At 36.2% G+C, this 18,889-nt stretch overlaps 1 protein-coding gene across 3 annotated transcripts in view; it reads left to right on the forward strand.

The window, feature by feature from the left end:
* LOC145775424 (thrombospondin type-1 domain-containing protein 4-like) overlaps window positions 1–18,889 on the forward strand; it is a 51,345-nt gene that overhangs the window by 16,060 nt on the left and 16,396 nt on the right. For 2 of the 3 annotated variants that reach the window (XM_082586718.1, XM_082586719.1), the window contains exons 6-7: window positions 15,646–15,739; window positions 16,272–16,382. In XM_082586718.1, the coding sequence (XP_082442844.1) occupies window positions 15,646–15,739; window positions 16,272–16,382 (205 nt within the window). Of the gene's footprint in view, window positions 1–3,881; window positions 3,987–15,645; window positions 15,740–16,271; window positions 16,383–18,889 lie in introns of those variants that run through there. The other variant, XM_082586720.1, reaches the window with a different exon arrangement.

An 18,889-nucleotide genomic window follows, 5' to 3' on the forward strand; every position in this document is an offset into this window, starting at 1 on the left:
TGTGGTTGCTTGGTTTTATCGATCTATGTTAAACATTTGATTGAGTTTTACTTTTGCATTGAGTTTGGTGGTCTCACATGTCCCGAGCTACATTAACTTTAAGCGTACCAGTCAGCCAATAGAACATATCTCAAATAAATGAAACTTGATCGCAGTACATGCTCTGTTTGAATTTCTAAGCTAGTGAGTTTATATTTTTTCGTCTCCGTAGCAACAGCGCTTCGCTAAATTTTATTATTTCGAGTGTGCAATGTAAGTAGTCGTATCCGTTTGAGAGATTGCTCTGTAATCTCGTTCCGCTTCAAGATTTTATGTAAGACCTCAACGGACCACAAAATTTTCTTCTGTATTAAAATGCTCCAATGCTTTTGAATATAATGTATTCTTTTGCTGTAAAGCAAGTTCTGAATAAAATGTATTGGTTGGTTTGGTTTCGTTTCATTATAAATATGTGAGAGAAAAACGTCACCCTTGAATTAGTATTAAATAACTGCACGTACCACAGTGAAACCAAGCACTGTTTTGTAAGGGAAAGCTACAGTACGTAGGCCCTATTGGCTACGCGTGCAGCGAATATTCAATTAAGCAATTTTTGCATCAATATAGCGACGTTGAGTGAATGGAAGGCATGGAAGCCAATTTAATGCAATAATACGTTATGATAATGGAAACATAGAGTACGATTTTTTCTTATCTTTCTAGGGATCTGACAACTGCAAGGAAATTATGACAAAGTCAGTGGAAAACTGCGCACGAAACAAACTTGAAATGTACATGTGCATGTGCGTTGTAATAGTTCTATTGTACTTGTCAGTGTAACTCAGTATTTTTTATTGTGATAGAGGATCAGTTTCCATCCTCAATCTCCCTCTTGAAAATAGGTTCCTGAAAATATTGAAAAGAACTGAGCAAATTCTACATAAATTTGTTTTTCACGTCAAAGCCGGTTTGGGTCATTTGTAAGGAAAAACATTTAAGAAGCTGACAGTGTAAGAAAAGCAAATAGATATTTTCTCGCAGCCAACGTTTTCTCCAGCTATGTATTGTGGTGTTGGTCTATGTTTTCCATGAACCGACTTTGAGGTGTAAGAAAAACCGCTGAGTTTGCTACTTGCTAAATTTTGTCAAACATATTTTATAGTCATGTAAAGCGAGAAAAAGCCTTTGTAGTTAATTGATGTTTGAATAACAAGAAACTCATACACGTTAAGCCGCACAGACAACAGCGTTTAGAAGAGGTATTTATACAGACACTGCGGTTTGATGCTGCTTCAGGCCTTAAATTGTTGAATATAATGCTCATAGCCGTCTTCTGGTCTTGCCGAAGGGAATCGCTAAACCTGAATGTGATTGTTGGCGTGCTGACTTTCAAAGAATTTCTTTTATTTTTTGTTGTATTCAAACTAATCCTAAGTAATGTGGGATTTCGATTTCAAAGAGAAATAATGCAAGAAAATCATTTTTCGATTTCACCTTTGCATGCCATAAAGTTACGTACCAACAGACGGGTTCTCTGTACAGTTATTGAACCGACGTTATCATAGTAAACTGCCGCACTTATCCATTGTCGGCTATGTGGTTGACTGTAAATTATTCAGCAATACACTACACAGGAAGTCCGTTTCACATATCTACGTACTCAACAGTTACCAGCGATACCTCTCCAAGGAAAACTGTCATCACTGACGACTAAAGTTGGAGAAATCGACAAAGCCTTCAACTTCAACCAACAATCGCCTTTTTTCTCTTCACCTCTATGATGTTTTACGTACAGTCGGTGCGTAGACACCGCTTCAAATGCAAAAGCGTAAAGCTCCAGACAATTAGAAGTTTACCAAGCCTCGTTCGTTCAACATCCGCGTGTTGACTTGAAGCCAGACACCGGCATTGACCGTGAGAAACGCAACATACAAAGTTCGATTTGAGAAACAAGGAGTTCCGCTATTTTAATTGGTTTTGGAATGTGGAGGGTGCTCTGGCTATATTTCTAAAAAAAACAAACCAGACAGAGATTTTTTGAGACAGAAAGCAAGAAATTTTTTAGGCTTTTGACAAAGTAGATCTTTCCTTTAGGAAGCTTAGTGTAGACATGAGTCTTTCCCACAGTTAAGAGCTGAGTCTGGTTTGACTTGCCGTCGAAACTTGTAAGTTCTTGTTTTTGGAAAAGTTTGTTCTCTATACAGTTACAGTAAGCAGTTGTTATATGGAAACATGCACTACAATATGCAACCTACGAAAAAAAAAACGTTCTTAAGGTATCGAATTGCCATAATAAAACTACAAGATAGTGGCTACAAAACAGCTACGTTTTCTATTTATTTTCCAATACAAGTTGAACTGACAGAACTTTTGAAGCACAAAATAGAACCGAATAAAATTCGATCTTTCTTGTGTGCACTGAGTTTTGGATGAGATGAGTAAGAATTTTGCAAGCAGAATATTATGTCCGCTTGGCCTTGGGAAATTCACATGCTGGTATAGTCTTACTTCATTTGTGAACTATTCTTAGATGAAACCTATGTCAACGTATAGTAGACAAGTTAACAAGTGCTATTTGTTCAGTAAGGTTAGTTTGTTCAGAGAATTCTAACCGCTTGCAATGTTAATACAGTGTTGTGACAACTCATTTTCTCGGTTACTAAGACTATAGTATTATTACGCACTTAAGTTACTACGGCTACGTAGCCCAGAACATTACCGCAAAACTTGCGAACCTATAGAAGCAATACAACGACTTTAAAACTTATTAGCAAATCCCTGCTTCTGTGTCGAGGCTTCATCAATATTGATGTATTTCGTTTCAAGCGTTTTACGCAATTAATCTTAATTTTTAAGAGAAAATTGACCATCATGTGTTCGCCTCAAATTTTCTTTGTAATATCACATTTCGTAATTGCTTTTTAATGACCTGTGGTTGTTCAAGGCTTAAGTATATAAAATGTGTGTGTTTCCCTACGCCAGTTGAAATAAGACCTAAATAATCTTTTAATCTAAGATAAGAAAACGCTCACCCAGACTGCTCCAACTGACTAACATTTTCTTTTTTTGTCAAAATCGACTGCTTCATTGCAACATTGTTTTTGCATCACTCGCACGCTTTCAAAGGTCTGGTAAACAAAATTTTGGTTGAGTTGGATCATTTCATCGTGTTCTTTGTTTTTAGTTGGAGAAAGTTTTAACTGAGAAATCATGTATGTGAAAAGCACGAAACAAGTTCCCATCAGTCAAAAGATTTAACCTGTTTGTTAAACAAATGTCAGCTCCTGTCAAAGGTCTGGCAGAGTAAATAGATCTCACACAGCAAGCATCAGGCCGCTTGTAAGCTTTGCTGGACATCAGAACGCCTTTGACGTTCAGGAACTTACAAAGTTGTAAAACCTTTACGAGAACATAGTGAAAGATATTTTCCTTCACTTGGATTAATTTTCAGCAAGGTCTTTCACGTGAACGTGAAGCTTAGCTACACCGGAGCGATGTTTCCGTGACTGTCATGTTGAGTGCATAAATAACTTGGTTTTTAAGTGCTAAATAAATAGTTTTACATTCAATTCTTAAGACAATAGTACAATAGAAAACTTTATACTATAAAAAGTAATACCGTTGTAAATTTATTCTTAAAGATTTTTACAATTTCTTTCACCATTTCTTAACAGACAGCCTGTGTTGCGTACTGTACGCTGTCAGTTGACTATTGTGCGATTTAATGCCTGGAAGAGTTACCACTGCGCATGTATATGAATATAAAAGTATCATAACTTGCTATACTTGTTTTCGTGTATCGATTTTACTTCGCAGTCGGTATAATTTTAATTCATTTATTCGCTCGTCCAGGCTTATAGAGTATTTTTGATCAAACTAAACTGTTTACTGTGCGTCTACGTTTTTATTAATTACAAGTGGAGATGGACATTTCTATACAAACATTTCTATGTCTCGCATCAATCGCAACTCTTTGTCGAGGCTCAGCTATTGAGACGGTGAATGTTGTAAGTAACAAAACACTTATTTTGACTCTACAGAAAACTTTCTTGGAGTTAGATGTGATGTTAATTTGGTGTGGTCAAGATTGTAGATTGTAGATATAACATAAATATTTCTATGGTGTATAACTGCAGGGCTGACGATTGTAAAATCTCATTTCTATGTTTTCAAGAAATTATAGCTTATTTTCCAAAACTCCAAACTTTGTTGAAAAATTTCCCATATTTCCGGCCCAGCATCGTTCTACAACGTCGTTTGTGAACTACAACTGGCATTTTTGCCCGAAAAGAATATAAACAAATCAGATTATAGACCAACTTGTATAAAAACAGCTTAAATGTTAGATTTAGCAGCTATCAATAGCTTTTATAGTAGACTTGGGTTAGTTTTTTAGAGATGATAACTTTTAAAAAGTTTGTTGTGAATGCCAACAAACTCTGCGATGTAATTTTTGCAAAAAAACAACGTTGTTAGTGGTTTAAAAATCGATTCTTGTGTTCGTCCCATCATTGTACTTGCTCCTTGAACGAAGATATTTATTTACATGAGAAGTACAGCCTTGTGTCTACCCGACCGTGACGTGACTTAACAACCATAACATCCACTTATCGATTGAACATTTAGTAATGTTAAAACTACTTGTTCTAGGTGGCATAAACATTAGTAACTGCTTAAAAATGGCCACCCGAAAAAAAAATAGCACAAGTAGCGATTTTGTAGGTTCACTTCTCTTTATCTGTATTTCGGCTCAATGAAATTGTCTTCTAGACGGTGTCTTCTCATTGCTTGGGGTCATGGGGTTAATTTATTGGTATTGCCACACAGTAGCTTCCTATTTCCAACATTTGGGAATGTTTACTTTTGCTGTAACTCTATACTTAAGTCTGTGTGGTACGTTTGAGTGCAATGTCATCTTGTTTTGGCTGTAAAAAACACTTACTAAATTTCTAATAAGAAGAATTGGACATTTCCTTTATATGGCACGAAAGACAAGTTTCATATTAATTAAACTATGAAAAAGGAATACTGAAGAGAAATTGATTATTATAGAACAAGGTATGGTCTCAAGCAAATTGATAATTAGGTAGAAAACTTCATTTAGGGAGTCGATAATTTGCTTATTACCTACGAGAAATCAGAAAATCGTTTGAAAGCAGAGTTTGTAAGGCATGTTTAGTTTAATATTTTAGAAACCCTGGAAAGATAACGATCAATACTTAAATGTAGGTTAGACTACAGTAGGCTACAAGTCGGCAGAGGTTATATCAAAAGCATTTGTGTGAAAAGCATTTCCAGTCCCGGTAGTTGATCGGCATCTGCTGTGTCTATTAAACTCTTGATTTGACATTATGATGTATGGTTTTCCGAATCTAGGCCTTTATTAATGTAGCTTTGATTAATTTCTGTCTTCCAGGTGTGTTTTGTCGTGGCGTTTACTTGTATATCACTGAAATAGATCATCAAGGTCAGGGGCTTGTCACAGCAGCTATTCAAACAAAAGTTGGGATCGCAAACCTTTGCTGTGTTTGCTTTCAATAAAACAGTGAAATGTAAAAATCGTCGTCATTTTCATGATAAAAATTGTCTTTAATGAAATAACGAAACGAAATAGTGAGACATAATGTAGCGCTTTGATTTGAAGTCTTGGGACCAAACAATTTTTTGCTCTTGTATTCCTGCAGTTGTTTGGGCAACAGCCCACATCAAAGTAATCGTTTTATCTATATTCAACATTCTAGACATTTTTTTTGATGAAATTAACTTTTTAAAAGTTCCTTTAATTACCATGGGCAGATTCAACTGCATTTATCATTAATCTGGAATGTGCACCAATGATTATTTATTGTCAAAATCTCCATCAGCTGGGATGAAGGTGCACTTTTATCGGTGTCACCTGTTTCACATGATAATCTAAAGATTTTCTTGCTTGCTGAAAAGAGCTCTTCATGTTCTACGTTATTAAAAACATGAAGCTTACGACAGAGGGCTGATTAACACCACATGTTTTATTTTTTCAAAAATCAACTGATCAATCGATATTAAATGATGATAAATTAATTTTGTCTGCACATGGAAAACCGCACTGTTGCTATTTAAATGTGGCGATTTAAATAAGCCGCAAAAGTAAGGATTCAATTGACTGACAAAAGCAGCGGTTGAGAATTATGTGACATGAATTAGTGGTGCGATACTGATGAGCTCAACCTCATGGGCGAAACACATGTTTATCGCTGTCAATTCTTGCTACACTCGACTGCCGAGAAACAAAGACCGCGAGTTTGTTAAGTGAGAGTTCAATTTCACACCACAAGTTGTACTTGCATTTTTCAACGTTCTCACTTCCACATGGCTAATAACTTTTTCTTTGACTCCTGGGACGGCAATTTTATGTAGCAGAAACAATAGGTACAAAGTGCACTGGGTAAATCGGTAAAAATCCATACGGAAAATATCCCAACTAAAAATACCCCTCGGAAAATATCCCCTCTGTCGAAAAATAAGGATATTTTGCAGTCTGAATATTTTCTGTGTTTTTTTTTCTCTAAGGATATTTTCCGCATGGATTTTTACCTGCATTCCATGCACTGAGTTAGCTTTATTCACCTCTCGCCTTTTCAACGCCGTTGTATATTCTCTTCTCCCAACCGCTCTTTCCTTGCAAGAGCATTCACAGTAATGTGCAGCTTAAAACTGCACAAAGCCCAGGAATGTATTTTTCACGTGATTTGATTAATCAACACGAAAGGTTTATTCATATTGATTCGTATGACGCCACAAGACCAAGCAGTTTTCACTTCTTCAACAGATTGATCATGTTTGATCAGCAGTGGTATCCCATATGAACTGCCTCCATTTTGTTCTGTCTTTTTGTATTTATTAGTGCTTCCGGCATGCTTTTTATTTCCGTAGTTTGCTTGATATTGTCAAAATATTTCATTTTTTGTCCTCCTTTTGTTCGTTTGCCTTGCACTTAGCCAACCCATGAGGACGTCGTTGCGTAGTAGGCTATGAGGTACCCTTCTCGAAGTTTAGTTACTGGGCATTCAAATATGAGATTAATTATCTGTGGAATGATTTTGGGCTGATGTGGAAGCCTGAGTTTTGCTGCGATGGCCGGCGAATATATTGTTTTGAAAACGCCCCGAGAGTAGCCTACACTGTTGCCCACTGTAGAGGGTTGATGGTTACAAGAAATTTGTTTGTTTCTGAAAGTCTGATTGATGGCAGCTTGTTGTTTGTGATCAAGTAATCCCGCCGTGACAGACATTTTTTAAATACTTTTTCATTGACAAGGTTTGATTGCGCTTTTTGATAGCATTTCCTCAAACAACGCCAGGTCGCAGTTGTTTTTGGCTGCTAAACGAGATTTCTAAAACCCACATGTCAAGTTGCAAGTGAAATTGGATATGGCGGCTTGAAAGATTGATAACACTTTTACTATGGATTAGCGGAATGACCTTTCACGTGTTGCATGAAGTTGGTGGTTTTTTATCATTTTTATCTCACCTTTCCACTCTGCTGAATGCGTTTGTGAGAGACGTAGGCTATTTACTTGCACCACTGAATAAACTTGTCACTCAATTGCTACAACATGCCATTGTAACGGAACATGGGCAACACAATCGAAAAGATTGTGAACTCGCATTTCATAGGCTTTGTGTAGGCTGAATGTAGGCAAAAATCCTTTCGAAAAACATCCATATCGAAATTATCTCAAATGGAAAATATCCTTATTTTCCAGGAAGGGGAATTTCCGAGTGCATATTTTCTGTATAGATTTTTTTTCGTATGAATTTTTACCGATAACCATTCAGGCTACATGCAATTACAACAGAAAAAAAAAGTAATTTGCTTCATATGAGTTTTTTGAGCGTTTTATAGCCTACTCATGATACTACAATTGAAAATGGCTATCGTGATGACTGCAACAAATCACAAAACCGCCAACGTCAGTACGACGCTCATGGAGGATAGATGACTAATAAACTTCAACGTAGGCTACAATACACGGGTACAATACAACAGATGATAAAGAGCTTAAATCCCAGGAATGCTGCTAGAATAAATTCGTGGGTAAGAATGAACTACAACAAACGGATAGTTTCTTTATGGTGTTGTTTGAAGAGGACTAAATTAAGCGAATAGTTGATGCATTCTTAATAAACTTCTCACATGGTTTTTGTTCTTTTTGACCACATAAACAAAATTATGTAATTTTTAGTAAAACCAATGTTATTTTATGTGACATGTTCAGTAACAGAGGCCAATACGAAGCCATGATTCCTCAATATTTCTTTCTCCTTGTCGAACACGTGTTTTTAATGCAAAAATTACCACCTTTAACTATTCTTTTAAATCTTGTTTAAAATGTGACACATAGAAAATTAAAATGATTAATGATGTGTATAGTAAAAGCTTTTGATCCTCAACAATCCTTTTAATTCAAAGCGAAAATAGTAAAATTTTAGGTTTAATCTCCGTTGACAAAAAATACAAGATAATTTCTCAAGGTTGCCAATCGCTGGGCTTTTTTACTCAAGCAGTGGTGAATTGCAAGTGCGTCCGATGACCAGTTGACCTTAGCAATTTACAGTAGCTTAAAAATTTCATGATTATTTGACATAATCTGCTATGTTTTTATAGATTTTACATGAGATTGCAAATTGAGCGTGCTCACGAAACAGTATCATAACGTTTGACATCGTCAACCTTTGTAGGTTGACCATTTTACATCGAAGTGTGACGGTTTCTTGATTGAAGATCTGTGTGGCTTTGTTTGACTAGATCTTTCCCCTGATCGCATGTGGAGAATGAGTTTGCATACAAGCAATGCATGTATGCAACTCTCATTACCTTTCACACCTTCAGATTAACCACATGCCAGATCGAATTCCTTTTCAGTGACCTTTATCATTTGCAAAATGTGTGGTGAGCAAAAGAAAAAGTTATTACTTTATTTGGTGTGATAGTCTAGTCACATTCACGATGGCAGCAATGATCTGTGCAGTTTTTTTAACACTTTGTAAGTTATGTGTTTCACTGGCTGGCCAATACTTTTTCTTTAGAAAATATTCCCAGTGAAAGAAAAAAGTATCACAATTTTGGTAGAGAAATGGGTTTGTTGAACCATATACAAAGCGAAGCAAAGCAACATCCTACTGTGATGAATGCCATGTTGTTACGCTGTTTAGTTCGCTTCTGTTTCAACATCAGCTTGACTTTGTAACTGAATGTAGGGTGGGAACCATTCTGTGCCAATGATGATATTTAGAAATTGCTTGATTAATCGTCAATTACCATTATTGAAAAGCGACTGTTGCCAAAGACACCATAGTCGGAGAATGAAAAAAGTAGACCAGAAGCTTTTTCTCTTTTCTATCAGTGTTAAATCTACGATTTGTCTTGGATATGTGTTGGAAACTTGAAGGTAAATATTTATACTACACAAACCCATCTTTAACTATTTTTCCAACAAGCAAGAAAAGGTTTTATTGTGAATGTCAACGCATGACAACATCATCTTTACATTGTTACTCTGTAGCAAAGAACATTGATCTTATTTCTTTAGAGTTCCATTAAAAGACGCTTGATCAGCACAAAAGTTTGAATCATAGTTGCACTTCACCCTTTCACTGGTTTTCATCTATCTTCACATGGGAACATGGTTAGGAAATATTTATTAGATTTCTGATGACAAATGACTGGGGCGTCAAAATAATGTTTTGATCTCAAAAGCTGGGGATTCAGTCGATCTCTTCCGATCATCTTGTTTAGTTTCAAATCGATTACAGCCGGCTGCAAATTTCTTGCTCTATTCAACATGAACGTGACAAAAAGAACGTTTTGAATTTTTTTTTAAAACGGAAGAGGTTTTCTGCTTGAAGGGTTTCCAAGCCTTTAATGCTTGCAAAGCTTCGGTTATTACGCCTTTTGTAAGTTACACCTTGCGGAACGAAGCCTCGGATGTATCTAAATCATATGACGATATCTCATAATATCCGCCTGCACACTTTTGTTAAAAATGATTTACCCATTTGTCGGCTGCATAAGCGAACTGTGAGTTCCCTGGGACTGCGCCGGTTCGACATCGCTCAAGAGCAAGCTGTTGTGTCTTTGGCAAGATGTCGAAACTACCAGGCGTATGAGCGTGGATACGACACAAAAAAGAAACTGATCTTGAAATCATTTAAACGTTTCTGTGGTTTAAGTAACCGGCTTTGTAATTCATGTACAGTTGGAAATTGAATTTTTGTAGTTGGTGCTTGTTGGGAGTCAGATACCGAAACGGAATGGACCCGTTTATATGCAAACGATGTATGTTAATTTTTTCATGTTTTGCCGACTTTCGTTAGTATTCTTGCAAAATCCCACACATTGTCTAGTCGTTAAAATTGATTTATTTTAAACGCGTCTATCATGGGAGGTTGGTGTGAACCCATGAAGATCGAAATGAGACGGCTAGCTTTGCCCACCAAATCATGTTCTCGTTACGTTTACGCCAAAATAATGATTGAACCAAGAGATTTATTATGGTTTTAAACTTCCGAGTATGTCAATTATCTCATTCGAGGCTTGCTGTTGATCAAACACAAATCACACAAAAGTGATCGAGGTACCTCATTGCATTTTGATTAAACCATAACTTTAAATTTGTTAAATCAAAATCATAACCTTTAATCTTTTGTATGATCTTTAACTTTAATCTTCACAACTTTAAATTCTTGATTCCCCAGTCGCTTTTGACAGATGCCTTGAACTTTTCAATGTATATCACTTCTTTCTTGAGAAAATTATAAGTATCAGAACTGCCATAACGTATATCTAAGATATATCTGATTGCTCAAAGTACAACGACTGCATATGCAAACCAATTTGCGGCTTTCTTTGTCACACGGCTGCTCCCTTCGTTTATCATGGCAACACAAGGACTCAATTGTTGTCACTTGTTGCCTAATTTAGAAAAAGTTTTGTTAAGAGATAAGGTCTGAAAAGTCTCGATTCCAGTCCATTCACGGTTTGTGAACAGAACCTTTCTTCGAAATTTGTTTTCCTAAAATTATCCCCAGTTGTAGCAAGAATGATTAACTAACTTGCTTTTTCAACAGACTTTTTGTGCTATTTTTGTGCTGTGTTGATTAATGGCTTACCATGGGTGTTGAAAGCATGATATCGAATTGACTTGCTAGTCTGTGATGATAAACGTTTGAGAATGGCTGTACTTTTACGTAAAGCCACAAGTGACATTGAGTTTGTTTTCGGGTTGGTAAACCTTGTCTTATAGAAACTCCAGCTACAGTTTGTACATCGCATTTTTAAGAGGTTTATTTCTCCATTTTTCAACCAAAAATATATTTTTTGGCAATTTTTTAGCTGCCCTGAAACAATGAAACTATATTACATTGCCCAACGATTTTGGTTGCTTTTGCCTTATTGAATAGTTAATCTAGTAATCTGCAGTATCATTACACTGAGTCTTGTTAAAACACGACTCGAGAAAAAAATACTACCACTGTGCTGACTGCTGATGTTGATGCTTATGGACTATGGTGACTGAAGACTGTGATGACGCAATGCAACGCCCTAGTATTCATTCCGTCATAGACCAACCCACGCGCTCCTGTTTTAATTACTGAAGAATAGAATTTAATGCATTGGGTTTACTACTTCGCGTTATGTGTGGAGGTGAAGTGTTGCTGATTTCAACTCTGCATATGAAACATAACAAAACACTGAAAATCTTTATATATTGCAGCCAAAAAGTACATGACAACAAAATAAAAGGCTGATAACAACAACAATTTGATACAAGACAAACAAAACATTTTAACTTCACCGGGTTTAGATTTGTTTCTCTGTGGTTCAACAAAGCAAACCCTCTACCAAAGCTTTATCAATTTGATACAAATACTATAACACAGGGTTACTCAACTAATGTTAACAATGGTCCAGTTTGACAAGTTAAATGTTTTTAGCGGTTCGGTGAATAAATTATTTCATACGCAACCACGAAAGTTAAACTATCAATGCTAGTCCCGTACTATTTATTTTGGGTAAAATGTAACTCAACTTGGATTTTTGACAGAGAGTTGGGTGGTCTTGGGGGCGAAGCTTCCCAGCTACTAAGCTAATCACTGAAAAAATAACTTCCTCCCAGTAGAAATCTGTTTTAAAGAGGTCCTAAAACGTGGCAATGAGGTTATTCTTCCATAAGCCCGAGGTCCACCATCAACACTAAGTGTGACGTTTGGCTTCGATCATCGCAAGCCCGCGCGAGAAACTAAATTAGTCTCGCGCTTGCCTTCAGATGATCTCACATTTTTTGTAAGTTCCACGTTTCATTTTTTGACTGCGTTGAGCAAAATTCATCAGTTTTTAGTTGGTTGAGTTACAGGACGGTTATTTATTTTTTTGCTTATCACTAGAGAGAAGAAACTGAATTAATAAAACAAAAGTGCACAATTATTGTTTCTCTTCATTTTGCAAGGCGTTGAAAACTGAGACCGAAGAAAGAAAAGTGAACAAGTAGCCCGTTCGCCCACATTGGTGACCCCGACGTGATTTTTTCGACGTGATTTCTTTTCGACGTGATTTCTTTTCGACGTGATTTCTTCCCGACGTGATTTCTTCCCGACGTGATTTCTTTTCGACGTGATTTCTTTTCGACGTGATTTTTTGGACGTGATCGTTATAGAAACTGTATGAACAACAGTAAATACTTCAACGAAGCAGAGGAAGATGGATAAATATTTCAAAGAAAGTTATAGAAAAGAGACGATTTTCCAGCCAATTCGGTTTAAGAAGAAAGAAGAAGGAAGGACTTATAAAAATGAAAAGAACATGGAAACTATATTTTGTAAACATAAAATTTCAAACTAAAATTACGTATGCAAGCGGGTATTTTATTTGTTAGTATTGTTAGTATGTTAGTATCGTCAGTATTGTTAGTATCGCTTTTACACATCGCTTCATAACGCTTTCCTCTACCCCGCACAGGTTTCCTTTTTACACTTTATATACTGGCAGGATTGAATAGCAATCCTGGCGGCGTCGCACCAGTCAGATTTATAATTCCAGATCGCTGTGGCACATCCAGAAAGAATGGATTTGTGGCCGATGAGATCTGAGCTGACAAATAAAAACATTCGAGGGACCCGTATACACGTGCGAGAGGTCTGATGGAATTGAAAGCGAATACTTGAAGATAAGCTTTCACAACACATACACGACAGCACACCAGATCCACACTTTGCAACCCTTCATTACACATTGCTCAGCACTGCGAATGGTCTGTCCGGCACGATGGGTAGTTTAACTATTAATTTAAGCTTGTTTTGCGACTTGTAGCCCTGATCAAACTAATCATTTTGTTATTGTGTCTGCGTGATATATTGTGTGTTCGCACTTGTAAAGGCGAAACCATGCTCTCAGTTCGCTCGATTTGCATCAATTTCAAAAGATACAACCTTACTAATGCCTCATGAAGTTGTTATCAATTGTCGAATTCGATTTTTGCCGTCTGAGTTTAGTAACCCACAGCTTACTCCTTATCATAGATTGTAGTTAGGAATTGGTTTCTGCAACTGTTGATAGTTTGAACATCGTTTAAGTGAGCAGATCAGTTATGTTATTGTCGGTTTCTTATACATTGCATTATTTTTTTGTGTACATCATATATGTTTTGTCGATTCACCATTTTTGTTTGCAATATCACATGGTTCATCTGGGGGAGGGCTGGTGTGACGTTTGGCTTCGATCATCGCAAGCCCGCGCGAGAAACTAAATTAGTCTCGCGCTTGCCTTCAGATGATCTCACATTTTTTGTAAGTTCCACGTTTCATTTTTTGACTGCGTTGAGCAAAATTCATCAGTTTTTAGTTGGTTGAGTTACAGGACGGTTATTTATTTTTTTGCTTATCACTAGAGAGAAGAAACTGAATTAATAAAACAAAAGTGCACAATTATTGTTTCTCTTCATTTTGCAAGGCGTTGAAAACTGAGACCGAAGAAAGAAAAGTGAACAAGCCCGTTTGCGCACATAAGAAGGTCGGAATTAGGACCGCGGTCCGCCAGTTGAGTAGCTCTGCTATAACATCATCGGCAACATGGCAGTTACAAAGTGACCGTTTCAAGTCAGGCTGTCCCTTCTAGACTTATGAAAGATCACAGGTGTCATTTAGATGTGCAAAAGGGAGTCTTTTGGATGTTAAAAATACTATATTTTTTACAAATACTTTAGGCCTGATGCTGTATTGTGCAATGATTTTTTGGACACTCATGTGGAAATCTTATGGTTTTGGTTATGATTGTTTTTTTGTGCAAGTATTTTCGTGCAATGTTACTTGAGTATGTTTTCTAGAAACACACACTTTCTAGATGTTTAACCTTTGAGGTTAAGCTTTACAATCATTTGTCAACCTCTGCCATTCTTTGCATTGCTCGCCTGAAGCGACACCATTTTGCACAAAACACTGAACTAAAATATGGCCACTTTTGCAAGTGACATTGTGTTAGGTTTCAACTTTGAGAAATTTTAATGTAATAAAGATTCAGATAATCTTGAAATCCTATAATTTAAAGGTGAATGCTGGTAAGGTTCTGCGGTATTAGAATTTTCTGCTTCTCTTCTATGCTCTCTTTACACCAGATTGATTTTCGAACCATTGGTATTTTTTTCATTTAAACGCAATTTATGTGAGTTTGGTGGATACGCTTTGTGGCATAGCCTATAATTGTTGACAATCTATTACGTTGACGGTTTTTCTTTGTAAGATCAAGAACTGCACAGCACATCGCTTGTTGATGTCAAGATCTGTCCAACTTACCTTTATCCTTCCAAAATAAATTTGAAAGATGCATTTTTCACAACAAACAACCTGCTTGTTTTTTAGACCTTGAATTCAAGCATTTTGTCTTCAATGCAGTTTCCTTCAGATTTTCTTAGGTTCAATATTTTTTATTTCCGCTGAATGGTATGACATTTTACTGATATTGTGATATTGATCTTGCTTGAGAAATAAAAGACCATTTGTTAAAAAAATAATTGTCGTTTCGAAGGCGTATTGAGTATATTTTAAAAAGTAATTATCTTGTGGCGGTTAGTTTGTAGTGATGTTGCAGTTGATTTCTGCTACAAACTACAAACCTGTTCTTCTCATCAACAAATAAATAATGAAATCGTCAACAATCAAATTATCAGCCGGAAAGTTTGAAAATTATTTTGCAGACAAACCCATCGCAGAACAACGAAACTTGTATGATGTGACGTGTTTGGGTGTTTTGTGCTTGCGTGGCTTAGTTAGGTTTCAGAGCAACTCTGGCGTCATGGTTGCTCATGGACAGCATCAGTCTGCGTTGAGTTGTTTATACCCGTCCAACTCGCATGATCGCCATCACGACAGCTGCACTGAATCGTTCTTATGATTACGTACTTCCATAACCCTAGGGTCTCTGGTCATTTTGTTTTGTGTGTCTTTGCTGTCAATGATCCCTTATTTTTTGTGTTGTTTACCACTTTTAGACCTTAGTGATTTGACATGCATAGTGGAGTGGTCAATATAAGGATCTGTTTAACTTCAATATCATCAAATGCAGCTCAAGATTGCTGTTTCACTGTTTTGAAGTTGAAACCATTTTGCTGATATTTGCAATAATTCGTTTTTGCAGGAGGTTGGCTGTGATGGGCATATTAACTCCAAAATGGTCGTCGACAAATGTGGAGTGTGCGGTGGTAGTGAACAGTCATGTCGTGTTGTTGAAGGTAAGCGTCCCTGAGAAACATTTTTGCTAACTTGTTGATGACGTTTTATTGCTAAAAATTTTTCAACGCAATGCATTGAGACAGGTTGGGAAACGCGAGTATTGATGACAAAAAATGGATTGTGTGATTTTCAGTCTTTTTTCGAATTTTTATTGGTTTTTTGTGTTTGATATTCATCAATACTAGAAGTATCATGTTTTCTCGTTGCATAATCTAACAAAAGGGTTCCTGTTTTTGCAATATAGGATTAGAAATAAAGCTTTTTTTATTATACGTTAACTAAACTCAACGTTCCGTTTTTAAATCGGCTAAATGTTGAGCTTGTGTATGAGAGATTTTATGTTTTGATCAGATAAGCTTTTTGGAGATTATCATCAAAGGTTTTCATGGGAGGATAATGTTGTGAATACGTTTGATGTTTTTGTATGTTCCTTATTCAATGAAGTAAAAAAAAATTACATTTTTCATCCAGGTTTATTTCGGCTGCAAAACTTGGCTAACGATTGTAAAAAAAAATGCATTTTTTATCCAGGTTTATTTCGACTGCAAAACTTGGCTAACGATTTTCATGTGGTGACCACCATTCCTGCAGGAGCTACCCACATCAATGTTACTGAGACACGAGATTCCAGAAGTTACCTTGGTGAGCGAATATAACCTATTGTAATCTGAAATTTTTCACTTTACCGTTTTCACCACCAAGCATTCTTCTTTTCTAAATTGTACTTTTCCTTTTGTGCGATAACCTAATAACCACCGTTAACAAAATTGTTGTAATTATTATTTTTACGTTCTAGTGCTTGTTCTAAAAACGAACAACAGTTGACACGAAATCTTTGTGACAGCTGTTTTCTGGTTTCACAAATCACCTGTTATGTCCTTTAATGCTGAAGGATTAGCGTCTAGCAGGAAGTGTGCCTTAAGAGCACGCAAACCCTATAATTTAAGCTAAGTTTTGCTTTTCGAGTCTGCGTGACAGTTTGTCTACAAATGGATTTGAAACCGTCTTTGTTTGAAGTCTTTTTTTTAAGAAAGATCTCCAAAGATTTGAATTCTGTTTCTTGATGATAACAAACGTGCTAAAATTGCTAGCTACTTTGAAATTACCTAAAAAAAAAGCTATAAAGGGTTTCGCATTTTTTATATTTAATTTCAAACCACTAGCAGAAAGTTTGATCTTTTAAAACCTTTATCTTGAACAATTTCGATTTGTTATCGTAATTTTAGTCAGTCAAAAACTACATGAAACGGCGCAAAACACATCACATGAGCTGTGACAAATAACAAAGAAACAGAAACTTATACCAGAGAATACTAAGGGAAAAAGACGATCCGTCAACCTTCCATATTCTAAGCTTTATTGTGTATCTGATAGAATAAGTTATTTAAAAGATTATTGAGGATCTTTGCCGGAATTCCGAATCCACAACTACGGACTCAAGAGAGCGAAGTAACACCACTTGGCCACCGAGTGGGTGATTTTATGGAATCATCTTTGCATTGTTAATAGATGTTTGCTGCAGATGATAGCCAGGATATGATATATACACTACAGAGTAGGTTATAGAATCTAAGTAACGTTACAATTCGTAGAATATTGTAGAATAATTTTTAATGTTTAATTTATTTTTTATTTTTATTTATTTATTTGCATCAGGCACTAAAGAGACAGGCCCATATTCATAAACACAACACAAGTCACAAAACACACACGGTTACATATACAAGCAAAACTTATGCGTACTGCGTATAGTCACGTTATAGTGAGACGCATAGTCAGAAGAAGCATAACACTCTGAGGTAAAAACTGCAACTAACCACTTGTTAGATGAGACTTGACAGCGGTTGACAAAATTAAATAAATCAAATCAATTGATCAATAAATTTAATTGGGATCAAAAGCACCTCGAACGTGCAACAAAGGAGTAAACAGGTCTGCGATAATTTCGACTCTTAGTTGCTCACGGGCGTACACGGAAGGTTTGTTGTGAATTACCGAGATGAGCTAAAGATAACCTTCATAAAATGCTGCTGCAAAGTTTGATAAATAATTATTAAGGACTTGCTACTTGTTGAAGTATTTCATTGCCTTTTAAGTTTGACGTGCCTTGGGCTGAGCTATTTACAAGTCTATTTGGGTGGCTAATTATCCATAGCCACAGTAACATATTTTTTAACAATCTTCAAAAAGAGCTCGTGTCTTTTTAATCTTTCTGCATATGTTACTCACAATTAACAAGGAAACCATGCTATATGGCTGTGTTCGTGTGCATTTTTAATGATATCCAATCAACATTAGCAGATGTTTTTAATGCTTTTAAAATGTGATTTGCAGCTAATTGAAGGTATTTTAGGTCTAGGCTAAGTATTCATTACCATTTAGAGACTTTTCATTTCCTTTTGTACAACGACCAACAACACCAACATACATTCTTAAAGCAATTTTACTCTGTACATGAACATTTCAGTTATTGTGTCAAAAAGCAGTATGATTTTAACAAAAGTATCGTTTTACACGAATGTCTCAGTTAATGAGCCGATGCGCGGTCTTGGAAGGGAATGCAAAATGGTTCTATTTGCGCATTAGCGAGTAGCTGAACCAAGTATTCTTTGTAGTGTCTTTCAGTTATTATTATTGATATTCCAAGCTACGTGCAAAAAACATGTTAACTTGAAACCTAACCCTGAAACAAACTGCTACTGCCTTTCAATCCATTTCTGCACAAATATGGATTTGCTTCAAGTAGATAAAAATTTTTATGACGTGTGGAGGACAAGTTTAAACTGTTACATGTTGCATTGAAGTCAAAACACCATCATTTATATTCGGTTTTTCTTCGCTTTCAATCGTGATTTTCCTCTTATTGCTTGGATTAAACCAGGAAAGACGAAAAGGGAAATGGTAAAAACTGTTCAGTGTTCATGTGTAAGCGACGAAAAATAAGAACAGGAAACTTTAAAGCTCATCTAATACTAGATGCAATCCAGTCGTTTTATTTCTAAAAACACTGCTATTGCCGCATCTAACTATGTGCACTGTGCAGTAGTCTTACTAGATTGCAACGAAACGGTGTAAAGATCATACTGAACAATCCCGAATCGATTGCATGACAATGCGATCTATGTCCAAAGGTAATCGAGTGAGAAATT

Source organism: Aplidium turbinatum, chromosome 8 (assembly GCF_918807975.1).
Source record: "Aplidium turbinatum chromosome 8, kaAplTurb1.1, whole genome shotgun sequence".
NCBI classification, from domain to species: domain Eukaryota; kingdom Metazoa; phylum Chordata; class Ascidiacea; order Aplousobranchia; family Polyclinidae; genus Aplidium; species Aplidium turbinatum.